At 49.2% G+C, this 19,080-nt stretch overlaps 2 protein-coding genes across 2 annotated transcripts in view; both read left to right on the top strand.

Annotated features, from left to right (window-relative positions):
- Positions 1 to 1,267: 1,267 nt before the first annotated feature.
- On the top strand, positions 1,268 to 7,991 carry RCN2 (reticulocalbin 2). Its single transcript, XM_063314061.1, has 7 exons — positions 1,268 to 1,425; positions 1,883 to 1,988; positions 2,890 to 3,086; positions 3,941 to 4,054; positions 5,648 to 5,744; positions 6,433 to 6,575; positions 7,354 to 7,991. The coding sequence occupies exons 1-7, from the start codon at positions 1,297 to 1,299 to the stop codon at positions 7,504 to 7,506; spliced, it is 939 nt and encodes a 312-aa protein (XP_063170131.1). The 5' UTR covers positions 1,268 to 1,296; the 3' UTR covers positions 7,507 to 7,991.
- Positions 7,992 to 14,347: 6,356 nt separating this feature from the next.
- The window catches only part of PSTPIP1 (proline-serine-threonine phosphatase interacting protein 1), a 28,068-nt gene continuing 23,335 nt past the window's right edge, over positions 14,348 to 19,080 (top strand). Inside the window, exon 1 of the mRNA XM_063314266.1 lies at positions 14,348 to 14,448. Within this exon, the coding sequence (XP_063170336.1) occupies positions 14,416 to 14,448 (33 nt within the window). The 5' untranslated portion in view covers positions 14,348 to 14,415. The remainder of the gene's footprint in view (positions 14,449 to 19,080) is intronic.

Genomic DNA, 19,080 nt, shown 5'->3' with positions numbered 1-19,080 from the left:
AAGGTTGTGTGGATTACTTGCCCTTTCCAGAGGTACAATTCTACTAATCTTAAGATATTAAAGTTACAGAGGGGAAGCTGCCCTACCTGTTAAGGCTGCCTGGGAAGAGGCAAAGGTGTGTTGTTGCTAAGGCCTTGTTATTTCTCCAGGAGTAAACAGAAGCAAGAAAGCCTTTGTTTCTCTTGGTCCCAGTGCAAAATCTTTTTTTGCATCTTCCCCAATTCAGCTTGGGGCTAATTTGGTGCTTTACCCTTGTTTTCTTCTTTTAAAAGCCACTTCTCTAATCCTTCAATCTAGTATGCTATAGCCTTTTTCTGAGTGGGTGCAAGATACTTAACTTCTACTGGACCTTTAGAAAAGAAATGGTGGTGCTGGCAATGCCATCCCAGCAATCTTATTTACTTATTTATTTTATTTACTTAATTTATTAGCCACCCATCTCCCTTTTCCAAGCGACTCTAGGCAGCGTACAACAGGGTCCAAAAACAGTCAATCAATACATTAAAGAAGTATAAGAACTACATAAAACCCAACTAAATGGCGAGTAAGTCACGAAGGACGGATAAGAATAATAATCTTGTTTCCATTTATGTTTTTGGTTTTGATGGATCTAGAAGACTGCTGGTTTTACTGTTCGCCCATCGTGTGACGGGCGGCTATATAAATCTCATAAATAACCAAATAAAGACCCCCACCTGCAATGCCAGAAACCCAAGGCCCCCTTCCCCTGGATCAGCAGCCCTGCCTAGTTTGAGCTGTTCCCTGTTCTTCCCCAGAGCCCCTCCGATGGGACGGGGGCGGCGGTGCCAATCGACGAAATGAAATAAGTCGATCAATAAAAGCCTTTCTGCCACTAACTGCCCAGGGGCGCGGGCGCAGGCCTGCATTGGGGGTCCGCTGCATCCGAGGGGCGGCATTTCCAGCGTTGGGAGCGTTCTGCTCCTTGCGGTCGGCCCTTTCCCCCATCGGGGTGGCCCCCAAGGGAGCCCGCCCGGCCACCCACCCGCCGGGCTGCGGGGCGCCCGAGTGATGGGGGGCCCTCCGAGCCTCCTAGGTGGGGGGGAGAGGGGGACCCCCGCGGGACGGGGGAGCCCCCTCCTCCGGCCACCGCCGCGCCCCCCCCAGACAACAGACCCCTAGAAGCCCCCGCGCGGCCGGAGCGCGCAACAGGCGAAGCGCGCGGCGGCTGCGCTCTGCGGGCGCCCCGGAGCTGCTGCCGCTGCCGCTGCCGCTGCCGCTGCGCCCGCCCGGCCCGCCCAGCGCCCGTCCCCCGCTCCGGCCTCCCCCGCGGCGGCCATGAAGCCCCCGCCGCTGCTCTGGCTGCGGCTGCTGCTGCTGCTGCTGCTGCCGCCGCCGCCGGGCCTCGCGGCGGGCGCGGGCGAGCACCGGGCCGACTACGACCGCGAGGCGCTGCTGGGCGGCCAGGTGGGGCGGGGGACGCCCGGGCCCATCCTCCCCGGCCGCGCGGGGGCCCTGCCGTGCGGGAGGGGCGCGTCGTCTTGCACGGCTGCGGGGGGACCGCGGGCGGGGGGGGGGACCGCGGGCGCCGGTTGCAAGACGGGGGAGCCCCGGGGAAGGAGGCGGGGAGGGAGGGGGTGGGTGGGTGGGAGAGGGGCTGGTCCACGGTGCCGACCCCTAGCTGTGCCACCCCACTTGCAGATCGGGGGGGGGGAGCCCGAAGCGACAGCGCTGCCTCCTAGTGCCAGGGTGGCCCTGAGGGCAAGGACCGCGTGAGGGGCCCCCGCGGCCCAGCCAGCCCGCTCTCCTGCTGAGAAAGGTGGTGGGGGGCTGAGAGGTGGAGGGAGGGAGAAATCGCCCTTCTGCCCCCCTCCCCAAACCAGGTGCTGATGTGGGTGCTGGTTCTCTGCTCCCCCCCCCAAAGGAAGAAGTGGAAGAATTTGCCAAACTGAGTCCAGACGAGCAGCAGAAGAGGTTGAAAGGGATTATAAAGAAGATCGACGTGGATGCAGACGGCTTTCTCTCGGAAGGTACCTGTGATCCAGTGTTCTTCCACCTTGGCGGCTTGAAGATGCGTGGAGTTCAGCTCCCAGAATTCCCCAGCCAGCAAAAGCTGGCTGGGGAATTCTGGGAGCTGAACTCCACGCATCTTCAAGCCGCCAAGGTGGAGGAACACTGTTCTGATCTACGCCTGTCGGTGAAGGAAGTGGTCATCCTGCTAAGCCAAGCCATTGTATGGTTTCTCTGGCTGGGTTTAGGGTGATGGGTGAATTTTGCACCTCCACACGGTCCTCGGTCTTTCTGGGTTGAGGGAGAGAAAAACAGCGCGCGCAGGCCCGAAATGCAGCCGCTGCACATCCCTCATCTGGGATGGGGCCACGGTCAAAGAAGGTGCGATGGGAATCATCCAGCCAAATCTTCACTACGGTCGCAGACCAGCCTGGTGGGAATAATTGGGAAGATAAAATACTGGGACTGGAATGTGGATTCCTCTGTGGGCAGCGGGCCATGACGTTTACAGATGCAAATAATACGGCTGGCGGGAGGTCCAGAATCCAGGGTGCAGGGCAGGGTTGTAGAAATAGCATCCGGTGCCTGCGGAGTGGCAGGGGGGCAAAAGGGCCAGGTTGACGTTTATGACCGTAATTTGATTTTATTGTAAACCGCCCAGAGTCCCTCTTTTGGGGGAGATGGGCAGTAATTAAATTTGAATAATAATAGTAATAATAATGACGAAAGCAGTGTTGCAGGCCGTGAAGTTGCAGGCCAAGGGGCAGGGCTCGGGCTCAATTTTGCGGTCCTTCTGATGAAAATGGGGAAAGTTGGCAGGGTCAATGAATAGAGTTCTTTGGGGTTCTCTGTGCATGGAAAGGCCCTGACAAGGGGGGGGTCGGTTCCCCAGCCTAACCAGGTGGTTGGAAATCTCCCCAGCCGAGCTAAGTTCCTGGATCCAGCACTCTTTTAAGCACTATGTGGTGGAAGACGCCAAGGAGCAGTTCAGCCAATATGACAAAGACGGTGATGGGCACGTTTCTTGGGAGGAATACAATATTCAGATGTACGACCGTGTGATCGACTTTGAGGACGACAACACGTTGGAAGATGCCGAAGAAGAATCATTCCGGCAGGTCAGACCCCAGAGGGGCTCGTACCCTGAGTATCCTAAATGAAGTGTATTTGTCTAGATATAAACACACATTTAAATAAATAAATATAAAGTTTATTTATCTTAGCCTGTTGTCATACGGATTTGCTCTAGAGCAAGTGAAGGCAAATGTTAAGGGAGTTTGGCCCTTAATATTTCTGCTGATGAGGCGTATTCCTCTTTTTGGAAAAGAATAAAAAATGAGTAGAAATCAACACTGCGAAGACTGGGAACTCTTTTTTTTACTCTCCAACCCAGTGTTTCTCAGCAGTGTTTCTCAACGTTGGCCACTAAGATGTGGGGACTGCTGGCTGGGGAATTCTGGGAATTGAAGTCCCCACATCTTAAAGTGGCCAACGTTGAGAAACACTGCTCCAGTCAGTCTTCCAGAGATGTTTTTTTACAACATCGTTATTGCCTGCATGATTGACTTGCAGCTAACGCCATAATGATACTAAAAGGTCTATATTTTCCTGCCTTCAGCTTTTTAAAAAACTAGCTTATTTAGTTCTATGTATGAAACAGGGTCATGGCCTGAAAACAGGCTGCTGGTCAGCCTTCCGAATGAGGTCCATAATAGCTGACCACTAGTTTGAAGAAAATATTGGGTTCTTCATAAGAGGTATCTTTCTGTTTGCAAGACGTGGAAGCGCTCAGGATTTGCATACTTGGCGATTGCATGCTTTGTAGGCAGGGACGGTAAACCTTGGACCTCTCTTGGTTGAAGGTCAAGAAACAAGTTGGTTCCAGGGATGCTTCAAATAGGCCTGGACTGAGAAATTCGTTGCAACTTTGCCTGCAGTTCATGTTTTATTCATGTCCCTGCTGTTTTAAAAGCTCCATTTAAAGGACAAGAAGAGGTTTGAAAAGGCTAATAAGGATGAGGCACCTGGCTTGGAACTGGATGAATTCATTGCGTTTGAACATCCCGAGGAGGCGGATTACATGAAGGCAAGTTGGGGGAGAGAACTGCTTTGAAAACGGGCTGCAGGAGTTTCTGCCTTTTAATAGCTCTTCAGCTCCTTGGAGAAGCGCAAAAGGGCCGTCCCACCAGACTGCTTTGGGATCAGCGTGTGGATTTTTTGGGACGTGAAAACTGCTTCGTTGTACTGAAGAGGCATTACTGCTCCGCTATGCGTTGAGTGCAGATTTTAAACACTGGGAAAATTCAAGGGATAAGTGGGTGGGCTGTAAAGCATCATTGAGCCTGCCTTTTAAGCGAGAAGCTAAGAACTATATTAATGAAAATGGGGTTTAATCACTTTTTGACCTAGACTTTTGTCAGTGGGGAATGGCTGTAGGCCAGTCTCTTGAGGAAGAAGCCAATTTGCACAACATATTTATTTATTTTATTCATTTATTATTCAAATTTAATTACCGCCCATCTCCCCCAAAAGAGGGATTCTGGGCGGCTTACAGTAAAATCCAACTATAATCCTAAACGTTACAATCTCATAAAACCAAACACATAACAATTATTATAAAATGCAATAAATACATATAAAATCCAAGAGGGTATAAAATTTCGAGCTGGTGGGAGGGCCTCTAGGGTGTGAGCCACTCCCAAGAATGGCTACCCACCTTCCCGCCCCAGGCGAGACAGCAGAACCAAGTCTTCAGGGCCTTCCGGAAGGTCGGGAGTGAAGGGGCCTGCCTCACCTCTGGGGGCAGAATGTTCCAAAGGGCGGGGGCCACTGCAGAGAAGGCCCGCTTCCTGGAACCCGCCAGATGGAATTCTCTTGGCAGACAGGGTCCGTAACATGCCCTCTCTGGATGATCGGGTGGGGCGGGCCGATGTAATGGGGATGAGACGGTCCCTCAGGTAACCTGGCCCCATGCCATGTAGGGCTTTAAAGGTAATAACCAACACCTTGAATTGGACCTGGAAGCAAACTGGCACCCAGTGCAGCTTGCGCAGCAAGGGTATTATATGTGCCGACCTAGGGGCACCAAAAATCGCCCGCGTGGCTGCATTCCGGACCAGCTGAAGCTTCCGGATACTCTTCAAGGGTAGCCGCATGTAGAGCGCATTGCAGTAGTCTATAAGGGAGATGACCAGGGCATGAGTGACTGTTCGGAGGGCCTCTCGCTCCAGGAAGGGGCGTAACTGGCGCAGAACCCGAAGTTGCGCAAAGGCCCTCCTGGCCACGGCTGCCACCTGCTCTTCGAGCAGGAGTCGCGAGTCCAGGAGAACCCCCAGATTACGCCCTGAGTCTGTCTGGGGCAGTGCAACCCCATCCAGAACTAAAGATGACAGTTTCCCAGAAGGCGAGGCGCCATCAATCCACAGCCACTCCATTTTACCAGGGTTCAGCTGAAGCCTGTTTTTCCCCATCCAGACCCCCACAGCCCCCAGGCACTGAGAAAGGGCAGTCACTGTATATACCCACGCGGTACTAAATGCTGGTTTGCATGATGCGATGATCTGCAAACTCACTGCACAACTCACAACACGGGGCTGGTTAGTTTATGGTTCTGTGTCTCGTGAGCAGAGCTGAGGGACAGGCCGCTGTTACCTTCTGGTTGTTTTTTCCTTCCCACCAGGAGTTTGTCATTCAGGAGGCTTTGGAAGAGCACGACAAAGATGGAGACGGATTTGTGAGCATCGAAGAGTTCCTTGGCGACTATCGAAGAGATCCGAGTGAGTGGCAGGGCTTCCCCTTTTCAGCCTGGGGTCTTCAAGAACCATGATTGGTTAGGAAACCTGAAATTTCTCCTAAGAATGTGTGGAGGGCCCAGATGGAGAAAGCTAGGGTAGCAGGGAAGGGCAGGGGTGTCCAAAAAGTCAACGTATTTCAAAATACTGTTGTGCATCGGTGGATAATGCATTAACACTGCCTACTAATACTGCTTCTCGGGTTCTTGAGAAATCAGTCCAAATTTTGGTTCTCTCCTCTTAATACAACTTGGTACTTTTGCTGTTTCCATTCTTATGAAAGAAGACATCTATGATTTGGGTAACAAAAACAGTTACAAGAATTGGTTGTTTCTAATAGTGTGTAGGGATTGTGGACTTTCTGAGACAAATACCGTAAGAAAGAGCCGGTTATTGACATCCAACGTATTTGCAGTGCAGTTTTTTTGCTAATTCACGTAACAGATCCTTGTGATCATGGAGAAAACATCTTCCTTCAATTCCATCATTTTAAGTGACATTGATGAAAGTACAATTTGAAAACACTATTAAAGGCATATTGTTTTGCTCTTTCGCTGCCCATATGTGCTTCCAAGCCTGCATGCTATGCCAAATGGACATTTTAATGGATTTCGCTAAAATAAAAACGTAGTAAGATAAGGATGCATTGAAAAATTGCAACGTTTCTTTTTAGCGGCCAGGGAAGATCCAGAATGGATTGTTGTTGAGAAAGATCGATTTAGAAATGATTATGACAAGGACAAGGATGGAAAACTTAATCCTAACGAGCTGTTAACTTGGGTGGTGCCCAATAATGAGGGCATTGCTCAGGAAGAGGTAAGCGTCTTGAAGAATTTTACTCCCAAATTCCATGACGTAGTTGTGTTTTTTTAGATGTCACCACACAGAATTGTAAAGCTCACAACAGTTTTCAGATATGCACTTATTCCTGTTGCACTCAAAGGACTAGAGTAATTTAAATGATGATTGAACCTTCAATACAAGATTCCTGATGTAAACCTGCCTCTGTAATGTATCTTGGTTTGGTGGGGTCTTTGAACGCTACAGAAAGAGTTCAGTCCAAAAACAAGACGTTGAAATGAAACCATTAAATGTCTTGGTGGAAAGAAGAGTGAATATTTTCCTGTCTTAATAAAAACTGAGTTCATGGTCTTAACTGTTCGTGTGGAAGTGGCCATGCCCTCTTAGGTGGACAGTGTTAGTGTAATGGCCTCCACTGCACGTCGGTTGATAGGGAGTTGCTCTGTGTATCTCGTATACAGTGTGGTATCCTTCTGTATAAATGGATATAGACTTTGAGCATGAATAAGGATAGCAAGACTGTTCAGAGTCAATAAAGGTCAGGCAGGTGAATGGGTGAAGTGCCAACGCACGTGCCGGTTAGATGATTGGTGGGGTTGGCAGAAGGTGGAATCTCTTGATGAAGTCATTGGGATTTCACCTAGGAGGTGATAGTAGAAGCTGAACTGTGACGACGTAATGGCCTAACACCCAACCCGTGAGTATTATTCAGTTTAGTCAGTAAACCGGAGTTAGCAATCCGTGGCTGCGTTCCACGTTCAGCCCAGCCGGTGCTTGTTAATTTATTTTGCAGACTGCTCATCTTCTTGACGAGATGGACCTGGATGGGGACAGGAGGCTTACGGAAAACGAGATCCTTGAAAATCAGGATCTGTTCCTCAATAGCGAAGCCACCGATTACGGCCGGCAGCTCCATGACAGAAGCTTCTACCACGAAGAACTTTAATTTCCAGGAGATGCTTTGCCTTTGTTTCAGAACTGGACTTTCCCCCCCATTGTTCAGCTTTAAAAACAGTACCTGTTGGGCAGCAACTGTACATTGCTGAAGTTCTCTGTTGCCAGTGTAACTTTGGCACCGGAAAGAATCCCCTTTTTCCAAAAGGAAGGGAAAAGAATGGAGACCTTCAGGGTTCATGTTTTAACACTACTTTTTGAAACATACTTGAAAGTGCCAGGATTTGACTGTAACGTACCACTAGTTTCTGTTAGACTTTTGGGAAGGGGAAAAGTAAGCGTAATTGTCTGGTTCCATGTCGCTAATAGTTTTTCTATCCTATTTTCTATACTACATTCGGGGGGATGAGACGTTGCACATGAGGTTTCTGTGCCTGTTAACTTCTGTAGATGGTGTTTAGGTGGTAGATGACGCGGAAATATTTCTGCATTTGGAAAATATTCTATTCACTTGGATTAAAACGTTCAAATGCCCTATTTTTTTCTTCGTGCCACTTCTTTGTATGACTCTTAAAACTACTGTGCGTTTATGTCTAATTTAGCTTATAAGGAAGCGTACTTCAAATCAGTATGTATGGGGGGGGGAAATAAAAAATAGGGCTTTATCAAACAAGCAGCAGAACATGTGGTAAATGCAGGTAGTCCTCGTTTGCCGACTGCCTTGTTTAGAGACCTTTTGAAGTTATGACGGTGTAAAAAAAAACCAAATCCTGAAAGCAGGACAGCTCCTTCCCTCCCTCCCTCCCTCCTTCTCTCCCTCCCTCCCTCCCTCCCTCTTCCTCTTTTCCCCTTTCTCATCCTCCCTCCCTCTTACAGTATATGGCTTCCCTCCCTCGTGTACTGAAGAGTATCGAGATGCACTCACTTCCTTTTTAATGCCTTTTTCCTTACCTGTGTTTAATTCATGTTCTGTTAAATGATGTCCGATTCCTTCTCCAATGTGGCTCTCTACAAGAGAAGTCTCTAGGTTAGGAATGTAAGGCTAAGAGGCCGTTTTATTTGGGGGGAATAGTCCAGAAAATTGAAAAGAAGAGAAACTTGGTGCTGATCCCATGCAGGGGGGAAGAAAAATACCACAACAGAATTAAACATTCAACAGCAGCTGGTGATGCTGCGCAGGGAGATTCTGCAAGAGAGCTTAAGCAGAAATGCCAGTGAAGTAGCTGAAGGATGATATCCTAGAGGGGACGGACTTGTCCCTGGGGGAGCTGGGGGTGGCGATGGCTGACAGGAAGCTCTGGCGTGGGCTGGCCCATGAAGTCACGAAGAGTCGGAAGCGACTAGACGAATAAACGACAAACAGCTGAAGGAATAACATGGAGAATGCTTGCTAAGAGTATCCCAAGGGTTCGGTTGGGGTCATTTATTATGGCCCGGATGTCCTGTTGTTTCCCCTGAAAGTTCAAGGTGCTCACTTGGGGGTGTGGGGAGGTGTCCCATTTTACCACCCCAGCAGCCAGTAAGCTTGGCTGGGTGAAGACCAAGGGACTGGCCCAAAGTCAACCAAGGAGTTTGGGAATCTAGTGGAGACCTCTCCATTTCTCTCGACTGGAGGTAGAGGTGAGAAGAAGAATGAAGCAGTGAAAGAGATGGTGGCATCAACATGTTTCATTGGTCTGTTCTCTGGTCATTTCTCTTGGATTTCTACAGATTGGATTTGAAGGATGAGGTTTGGGGGATTTGTTTTAAAAACAAAATGAGATAGAAATGTAAAAGGAAGGCATTCAAGTGGGTTTATTAAATCAAGTTTGTTTGTTTGTTTATTTATTTATTAAATTTATATCACCGCCCATCTCCCTCAGTGGGGGACTCTGGGTGGTTTACAATAAATAGCATTAAAACATAGCGACATAAAAATTACATTAAAATATACATAAAAACAAACGTAAAATCCAAGTGGAGATGGATCACTAAGTGGTGCTATGGCACCAGCCATCCCCAGGTGGACCTATCACGCTCCCCCTCCCAAGCAAGGCAGCAGAACCGGGTCTTAAGTTTCTTCCGGAAGTCCGAGAGTGAGGAAATCTGTCTCAACTCCGGGGGCAAGATGTTCCAAAGGGCGGGTGCCACTGCAGAGAAGGCCCGCCTCCTGGACCCCCCTAGGTGAAATTCGTTTGCTGATGGGGTCCGTAGCATGCCCTCCCTGCCTGACTGGGTCAATGTTATGGGGACAAGATGGTCCCTCAGGTACCCTGGTCCCATGCCATGTAGGGCTTTAAAGGTGATAACCAACACCTTGAATTGGACCCAGAAGCAAACTGGCACCCAATGCAGCTTGCGTAACAGTGGTGTCACATGGGCTGATTTTACAGCCCCAATAACTGTCCGCGCAGCCGCGTTCTGGACCAGCTGAAGCTTCCGAATACTTTTCAAGGGTAGCCCCGTGTAGAGTGCATTGCAGTAGTCTATATGGGAGATGACAAAGGCGTGAGTGACTGTTCGGAGGGCATCTCGGTCCAGGAATGGGCGTAGCTGGCGCACCACCCGAAGATGTGCAAAGGCCCTCCTGGCCGCGACTGCCACCTGCTCTTCGAGCAGGACTCGCAAGTCCAGGAGGACCCCCAGGTTCCACACTGGTTCCGAATGGGGCAGTGCCACCCCATCCAGGACCAAAGATGACAACTTCCTGGAACCTGAGGAGCCATCAATCCACAGCCACTCTGTCTTACCAGGGTTCAGTTGAAGCCTGTTGTTCCCCATCCAGGCCCTCACAGCCCCCAGGCACCTGGAAAGGGTGGAGACCGCATCACTTACTTCACCCGGGATAGAGATGTATAATTGGGTATCATCAGCATACTGATGATACCTCAACTCGTGGTGATGGATGATCTCACCCAGCGGTTTCATGTAGACATTAAACAAGAGAGGAGAGAGAACAGAACCCTGCGGCACCCCACGATGGAGGGGTCGAGGGCCGGATCTCTCCTCTCCTATCACCACCAATTGGGAATGGCCCTGGAGGAAGGAGGTGAACCAGCGCAAAACTACACCGCCCACCCCCAACTCCCTGAGCCGTCCCAAAAGGATACCATGGTCGATGGTATTGAAAGCCGCTGAGTGGTCCAGGAGAGCCAGGATGGATGCACTCCCTCCATCCCGCTCCTGCCAGAGATCATAAGTGCGACCAATGCGGTCTCCGTCCCATATCCTGGCCTGAAACCTGACTGAAAGGGGTCCAGATAATCTGTTTCCTCCAAAATTCTCTGGAGCTGCAACGCAACCACTTTCTCAACCACCTTTCCCAAAAAGGGAAGGTGGGAGACAGGGCGAAAATTGCCCAGTATAGTAGGGTCCAAGGATGGCTTCTTGAGGAGGGGGTATACCAGCGCCTCCTTAAAGGCAGCCGGAAACACCCCCTCCCTCAAGGATGCATTAACCATCACCTGGACCCAACCACAAGTCACTTCCCGGGCTGGGTTTATCAGCCAGGAAGGGCATGGGTCAGGCTGACATGTGGTTGCATTCACAGTCCGGAGAATCCTGTCCACTTCCTCAGGCCCAACAGGATCAAACCGTTCCCAGATAACAGGGTAAGTACATTCCCCTGGCATCTCCCCAGACTCCGCTTCACGCTTAGAGTCCAACTTAGAATGGATCTGAGTGATTTTATCCTGCAGATGCTGTGAAAACTCTTCCGAATGGCCTTGTAGGTGGGTCCCTGGATCTACCTGACCCAGAAGAGATTGAGCGATCTTAAACAAGGCCGTCGGACGGCATTCTGCGGATGCAGTAAGAGCGGAGAAATATGTGTCGCCGCTCTTACCACCGGTTGTGAGACCCTGTTTTTCAAGCTGGGATCCCGAGAACAGTTGGGGGTGTTGCTGCTGTACCAGCCTCCCTGCTGTGTGGCAACCTCCCTGCCCGAGCTGCTGGAGGCCGTCTCGGGGTTGGCACTGGGAGTTCCCCAGACTTATGGTTCTGGGGGACTTCAACCTGCCGTCCCTGGGACGTTTATAATAGTTACGTTGTTATTTCTGATAACCCTTAATGGACTTTCCCTGATTACGATGGGGGAGGAGAAAAATATTTGTTTATAGAGGAGGAGGAGGAGAGAGATGGGATGAAGAGATAATTTGTTGTATTTCGCAGATAAGTTGTTAAATTTGTTTATGCTTGCTGGAATGGAGGGGGAAGTTACTTCTCTTTTTTCTTTTTCTCTTTTACAGTTTGCATTGGTTTTATCTGCAATCAAATTGCAGAGGTTGCAATACAATTATTATTAAAAACATTTTGGTGATCTGCAATAAAATTATTATTAAAAAAAAAAACATTTTCTTGGGTGGGTTAACAAATCCTGCTATTCCCATTTGCATGCAGCTGCCATGTGGGAAAAAAACAGCCCAGTTCCTCATTCCAGGGGTTGCTGGCAGGCAAGGACACCCGTCTGCCTCTTGGTTCATGGCTGAATAGATCCATTGATTTCCTTGGAATGCCCCCAAGGAAGTGGATTTGCATGGCCTTAGGACTGGCTGAACAACCCCTTCTCTCTCTAAGGACGCCCTGCCCTTCTTTTTCCTGGCAGGTGCAACTGAAAGTTCTCTTTTTATTTCAAGAAAGTTTCACATTTCAAATGGTTTACTTGCTGAAGCGGATCCAACGATGCCCCGTTGGCTCTTCCAGCTTAGGGAATGGAACAGCATGGGCTGCGGAGAAGGGGAGAAATAATCCTGGATGAAGTCTCTGGAGCAGTGTTTCTCAACCCCGGCAACTTTAAGATATGTGGACTTCAGCCCTCAGAATTCCCCAGCCAGCTATGCTATGCTGGCTGGGGAATTCTGGGGGCTGAAGTCCACATATCTTAAAGTTGCCGGGGTTGAGAAACACTGCTCCGAAGTCTTTAGCTCTTTCAACTTTCTGCAAAGGTCTTAAGCATTTTGGGAAGGGTCAAACACCATAAATGCTGGGGGATTGGCAGTTCACATCCCCAGTAGCCTACCCTGGCAACTTCAAGGCCCCCCCTTGATGCTGGCCTTGCCTTGTTCTCAACCCTGAATTTTTTAAAAAAGGTCTCTCCATTCCTGCAAAGCCAAGCCTTTTTTCTCACTAAAGCTGCCAGCGTCCTGCCACAGCAAGAGGGTCCAAGAGACCTCCCTTTCAATGCCACCCTCTGGGGGAAGCCAAATCAGGTGACCAGTGGGGAGGTGTGATCAGAGGTGGGTCTTGGATTAGCAGCACCCAAGCCAGAGTCTCAGAAAGTCTCATGAATTAGGTTTGTTGCAAGGAAAGTTGAAAATTGAAAAATGAAAAACGGTATTTCTGTAGCCCTCATTCATCAGGAAGTACATTAAGGTGGGGCCTCCTTAATCCTCTTTTTCACTGTCTCTTGACTTGGGAGAGTTTGCTACCCATTTAGCAGATGCAAAAGCAAGGTTCATCTCTTCTCGTTCTGCAATATTTTGGAAAGGTCCATCCCAGGAACCGGCTCAAAGAATTCCTTTACAAGTGAGAAAGTGTGGTCAACCTTCTCCCCAGGTCACTAGCCTGAGGGATATCCTGGCAAAGCATTGACCAGACCATTCCATATCATTGATTTGTGTAAGGCTCAGTTCTCCAGCTGATAAGGAGTACAAACATCCTGGATGGGCATCCATTATCCATAAAAAGACCTGCCGACTTGCCAGTCCACAGAAGAGCCACTAGAAAAATATTACAAAGTGCTCCATTGGAATATCTTAGGAGATAAAACAGTTCTAATAGGAAGTAATTCCGTTGCTGGAATTCTGGTAACCCTATCCCTTTTATTTCCCTAAACCTTGTTAAGAAGACTCTGTGCTCCAAATAATCCTCCAAAAGGATTATTTTTGGCTTGAGTCTATAGCCGGATGGCTTGAAAATATTGACAGCCAGGCAACACTGGATGGAGAGCACAACTGAGGCTTTTTATGGCAGCACTTCTTTTTCCTGGCACGGTAAGAACCACCTCGAGTCACTCGACAGAGGAAGGCCCTTACGTTTGCTAGCAGCTGACTCTGTACCCCACCCCCCCACTTTTATTTCCTGTTCCAGAGATAATTAAACCGTTTTACTTTCACACTTAGTTCTTCCAGCCAAACACTCTTCCTCCTCTTCTGTGACCCAGCAGAGGATAACAAATGATTTGGGATCAATGGGCCAGCAGCAACCACACCATCACCGACTCCTAGCTCCAACAAAATCGGGGGGATGCGCTCCATTCATATTCGAGGCACAGGGTGGGTGAGTTCTTCCTTCTTCGTTCCGACTCCCCCTTGCAGCAAAGGGATGCGCTTGCGTGGCACAACCAAAAGCCACACGCTCAGCCTGACCGAGATGCGATCTGTGCATTTCCTTCGCTTTGAAGGGGGAGTGGAAAATGCCTCTGTTATTACACCAAGTGCTGAGCTGGTAATGCTACCACTCTGCTCCTCTTTCCTGTGTGCACGAATGCAGCCCTGTGCAGAAGATTTCTGACACACCCACCCACACACACACACCCATACACACCTGTCATGCCCCAAGAAAATACTCTATCTCTGGTCAACAGGCCTGTTTCACCTTCCAGGAGTCCCCCCCAATACAGCAGCCCCCTTGCTTTCTGGAGGGTAACTCATCTTGTCGTTGCGGGAAGGAAGTCTCTCATTTGCACCCAGATGGTGGCGACAATGTTTGTGCTTCCACATTTTGAAAGGCGCCCTTTGGCAGAAGCAAAACGAGCTTGACATCAGCCCCGGGGAGGTGGGGCAAGAGGAAAGGAGAGCTCTGAGGTTTGGGGTGTGCTTTTCGCTTTCAGTGACAAGGCGCACGGCTGAGCTTCCTTAATCCACCCAATGCTGCTCTGCAAGTTGTAAGAAGGGTTTCTCTCGTGCTCAGTGCGCTCAGGGCAGCTGGCCCGAGCAGGGTGCCTGTGTCACGGAGCTTTGTGCTACAGATCAAACTCGCCAGAATGACGCACCTCCAATTTAAAGATGCCTTCTGGGTAAGTGCCAATTTGTTGCATTCCAACCCCGAGAGGAGTAACTTTGCAAACAGCGGGTCCAGATGGTCACGATTCCTGGCGTGGAGATTTGAGGGAACTGGTTATTCGGGGAGAATCGAACAGGGCTTTTTAGCACATCTGAATCCCAGCCAACGAAAGTCACCCTGCCTAAAGAGAGGAAGACTGCTTTCAGCATTTTAAAAACGTGCTTTTAATTCATAGAGGCACTTCTCTTTCATGCTGGCTGTTGTTTTATTCCTCCAAGGCAAAAGATTGTATCCCCTGCATGTCCTCCAAAAGTGGAGCTGACAGCTTTTTTGCAGTAGGTCTGGAGCGCTGTCTACAGTAAAATGCTAGGGCAGACTGACAGCATTAGCTAATCCATGCGGCTGGTGATTTATGCAAAATCCAAAGGTATGATGCAAAAATTGCCCCACACCCTGGTGCTTGGGCCTCACCCCTGAAAGTTGCAAAATGCCTCTGTTGTTTGAAAGGCTTAAGAGGATGTCCCTAGAAAGGCCAATGGGGAGGACTTGAAGAAAGAGCCTCTAATCTTGAGCCCTTCGTGCTGGACCCCAGGGGTCCACATCAGAGGTCCACATCAATCTGCAAAGACTGACCTTCAGACCTGAGGTTCCTCGGCCAACTCTTGCATCTTGAGAGAGCACCTTTTCCCGTCCGTATCTCCCTGTCTCCACCGATTCAAGATAAGGCTGTGTCCACAACACTTAGCCGAGGTGGAAGCTCAGAGGCGGTTGTTAGCCGCGTCAGCCTCACGGAACTGGCTGCTCCGAGGCCCAGGGCCTTCTCGTTTGGCTTTCTCATAAACGAAGCACAGAAAAGGCAGAAGCGTGTTATGAGTAAGATTTTATGAATTGCTGATGGGCATCTTTTCAGCCCATGTTTTGCTGAGTTGACTGTTTTATTAAAGCTGTTCCCTGTCTATCTCATCCACATCTCCCACCCATCAGGTTTAAAACGTGGGCAGAACAACATTTTTTCTGGGAGTTTTGCCTGTCGTTGCTCACCTGTCTCTTCCTTTTCTGCATCCATCAGCAGTCTTTAAATGCACAAAGGGCGCATTTTTATACTTATCCTATTGTAGCATGTCCTCTTTTCTGCACCCCGTTTGTGTCTAAAATGTGCATTTTCGTGATGGTGTCATTCAAACGGGAGCATGTTTATTGGCATTTTTCATGAAAGTTGCAGGATAAGGTTTCCATTAAAAAAAACAGTCACCGAAGCACAGGCACAGAAGTGCATTACTGGAGACATCTTTGTGGTGAAACAAAGTGGGGTAGAAAACTGGTTGTATTAGGAGACACGTGATTTCAAAAGCATACAGATTTTTGTTCAAACGATATACATATAGATACATACAAATGAATATACATATATACAAACAGATCACAAACATACATACATATACGTACATAGAGAGGCATAAAAGCAAACATACATATACATACACGCAAAGACATACACACAAGTTATACCCAAAGTCAGGCCCCGTAGACAATTTATTAGGTAAAACACATTAAATATTTGAATCGGTTCTAACACTTCCTTTCTTCTAAACACTTCCTTCCTTGTTTGACACGTGGCTTTTGAACTGAGGGCACATTTTCTCTGAAAAAAATATTAATTAATAAAACATATTGTGATTGGCCTTTGGTACCTCCTCTCGAGATATGTCTGCATATATCTCAATATATACTGTAGAGGTGAATATGTATATATATATATATGTATGTGAGAGCCAGTTTGGTCTAGTGGTTAAGGTGCTGGGCTAGAAGCCAGGAGGCTGTGAGTTCTAATCCCGCCTTAGGCGTGGAAGCTGGCTGGGTGCCCTTGGGCCAGTCCCTCTCTCAGCCCAAGAGCCAATCAGGCGTGGTAGGAGAGTTCTAGTCCTGCCTTAGGCATGAAAGCCGGCTGGGTGCCCTTGGGCCAGTCCCTCTCTCAGCCCAAGAGCCAATCAGGTGTGGTAGGAGAGTTCTAGTCCTGCCTGAGGCATGAAAGCCGGCTGGGTGCCCTTGGGCCATTCCCTCTCTTAGCCCAAGAGCCAATCAGGCGTGGTAGGAGAGTTCTAGTCCTGCCTGAGGCATGAAAGCTGGCTGGGTGCTCTTGGGCCAGTCCCTCTCTCAGCCCAAGAGCCAATCAGGCGTGGTAGGAGAGTTCTAGTCCTGCCTGAGGCATGAAAGCTGGGTGCCCTTGGGCCAGTCCCTCTCTTAGCCCAAGAGCCAATCAGACGTGGTAGGAGAGTTCTAGTCCTGCCTTAGGCGTGGAAGCTGGCTGGGTGCCCTTGGGCCAGTCCCTCTCTCAGCCCAAGAGCCAATCAGGCATGGTAGGAGAGTTCTAGTCCTGCCTGAGGCATGAAAGCTGGCTGGGTGCCCTTGGGCCAGTCCCTCTCTCAGCCCAAGAGCCAATCAGGCGTGGTAGGAGAGTTCTAGTCCTGCCTTAGGCATGAAAGCCGGCTGGGTGCCCTTGGGCCAGTCCCTCTCTTAGCCCAAGAGCCAATCAGGTGTGGTAGGAGAGTTCTAGTCCTGCCTGAGGCATGAAAGCCGGCTGGGTGCCCTTGGGCCAGTCCCTCTCTTAGCCCAAGAGCCAATCAGGTGTGGTAGGAGAGTTCTAGTCCTGCCTGAGGCATGAAAGCCGGCTGGGTGCCCTTGGGCCAGTCCCTCTCTTAGCCCAAGAGCCAATCAGGTGTGGTAGGAGAGTTCTAGTCCCGCCTGAGGCATGAAAGCTGGCTGGGTGCCCTTGGGCCAGTCCCTCTCTCAGCCCAAGAGCCAATCAGGCGTGGTAGGAGAGTTCTAGTCCTGCCTTAGGCATGGAAGCCAGCTGGGTGCCCTTGGGCCAGTCCTTCTCTCTCAGCCCAGCTCACCTCACAGAGTTGTTGTTGTGGGGAAAAGAGGAGGAGGAAGGAGTATTAGGTATGTCACTGCCTTGAGTTATTTATAAAAATAATAAAGGCGGGATAGAAAATAAAATAAAATAAAATAAAATATATATGTAAATGTATATGTACTGTATATGTATAGATCTCAATCAAACTGATACAGAAATGGGATGAAAGACCAGAAAAACGGGATTGTGAGGCAAAGTGAGATTAGCCAATTTATCTATGCAACACACACCTTTGGTATGGATTGGGTGTTAAAATATGCATTTCACTGTATACTTGAAGCTGAGTATTGCAAAATTCAGAGAATTGCAAAAACGGAACAACTACTGTGTTTCAATATGCATCGTGCCTTGAATCGGTTTGCTTCAAAAATGTGATTTGGACCTGCCGATTTTTTGGACCAGGTGCATCGTGACCCCCTCGTTGTTTCTCTCCCCCGAGGCTCACCGGCCAGCTAGGGCAGGACGCAGCAGCACCTTCGATTTAATTTCTGTCCTATTTGCATTTATCTAAATTAGGTGGCTTTACGTTATGAACCGTTTTCCATTTCCCCCTAATCTGAAGATTGCCTCCCTCGGTACATTGGGAAATTTATGACCTCTCCAGATCTTCTGCAGAAGCCCCAGGATGGGCAAAGTTTGAGTGGCGGGGTCCCCACGGACGTTTTGCAGAAGGCTCGGGAGAAGGCGTCTTTCCCTCTTTCTCACTTTTTCCCCCCGGGGAGTTGAGGCTCTTCTTTTACATAAAACCTGTGCTGGGCTCTATTTTAAGGCTGAGGTGGCTCTGGTGCAGAAGGGCAGGAAACCACGCCACCAGTGCTTGGCAGTCGTAGCTCAAGGTTCGCGCAGAAGGGGCCGGAGGCCGGGGGCCGCCCTCTGCTGTCTGATAATGAAGTGCAATAAGGAGTATGAACCTCAACGGTCGGGGGGGGCGGTTGGGGTCAGTGGGAGACTGTTGAGGCTGTGGGGAGAAGCATCTAGTTCAAACCATTGGATGTGTCAGTGGGACTTAAGCCCAAAGAAGGGTGCATCTGGGGTGCGGCCTTTTGGTGGTTGGGGGCTACCCTTCTTGTCTGTCCTCTCTCCCCCTACCTACCTGTCTATCCATTCCATTCCATCCATCCATCCATCCATCCATCATCTTCTATCTATTGTCTCTCTCCATCCATCCATCATCTTCTCTCTCTATATCTCTATATTGTTACATATATCCTATCTATCATCTATCTTTCTATCTATCTATCTATCTATCTATCTATCTATCTATCTATCTATCTATCATCTATCTTTTTTTTTTATCTGTTCAATCGTTCCAATTCTCAGAGACTGCCTGGACAAGTCCCTGCAGTTTTCTTGGCAAGGTTTTTCAGAAGGGGTTTGCCATTGCCTCCTTCCTAGGGCTGAGAGAGAGTGACTGGCCCAAGGTTCCCAAGCTGGCTTTGTGCCTCAGGCCGGAATAGAACTCACGGTCTCCCGATTCTAGCCCAGTGCCTTAACCACTACACCAAACTATGTCTCTCTCTCTCTCTCCCTATCGATCAAAATATCTTTGCCAAGATGGGCAGACTGGCCCAGAGGGACCCAGTAGTAAGTTTGCTTACTTTCTAAAGAGAGCACAAGGCAGCTGAAATGGTGCATTCAAAGTCTGTCCCTTTGCGTCTGAGAAATGTTGGGGAAATGCACTACTGTACAGGTAGTCCTCATTTAGTGATTGCCTCATTTAGTGACCAT

The sequence above is a fragment of the Candoia aspera genome, chromosome 13 (assembly GCF_035149785.1).
Source record: "Candoia aspera isolate rCanAsp1 chromosome 13, rCanAsp1.hap2, whole genome shotgun sequence".
Classification (NCBI taxonomy): domain Eukaryota; kingdom Metazoa; phylum Chordata; class Lepidosauria; order Squamata; family Boidae; genus Candoia; species Candoia aspera.
The sequence above is the reverse complement of the archived record's forward strand: the minus strand, read 5'-3'. Positions and strand labels throughout refer to the sequence as shown.

What these genes read in the sequence shown, in the direction of transcription:
- RCN2 (XM_063314061.1), top strand. Translation starts at nt 1,297, where the DNA reads ATGAAGCCCCCGCCGCTGCTCTGGCTGCGGCTGCTGCTGCTGCTGCTG. An exon ending in AGGCGCTGCTGGGCGGCCAG is followed by an intron (nt 1,426 to 1,882) that starts GTGGGGCGGGGG and finishes CCCCCCCCAAAG; the next exon opens with GAAGAAGTGGAAGAATTTGC. An exon ending in CGACTATCGAAGAGATCCGA is followed by an intron (nt 5,745 to 6,432) that starts GTGAGTGGCAGG and finishes GTTTCTTTTTAG; the next exon opens with CGGCCAGGGAAGATCCAGAA.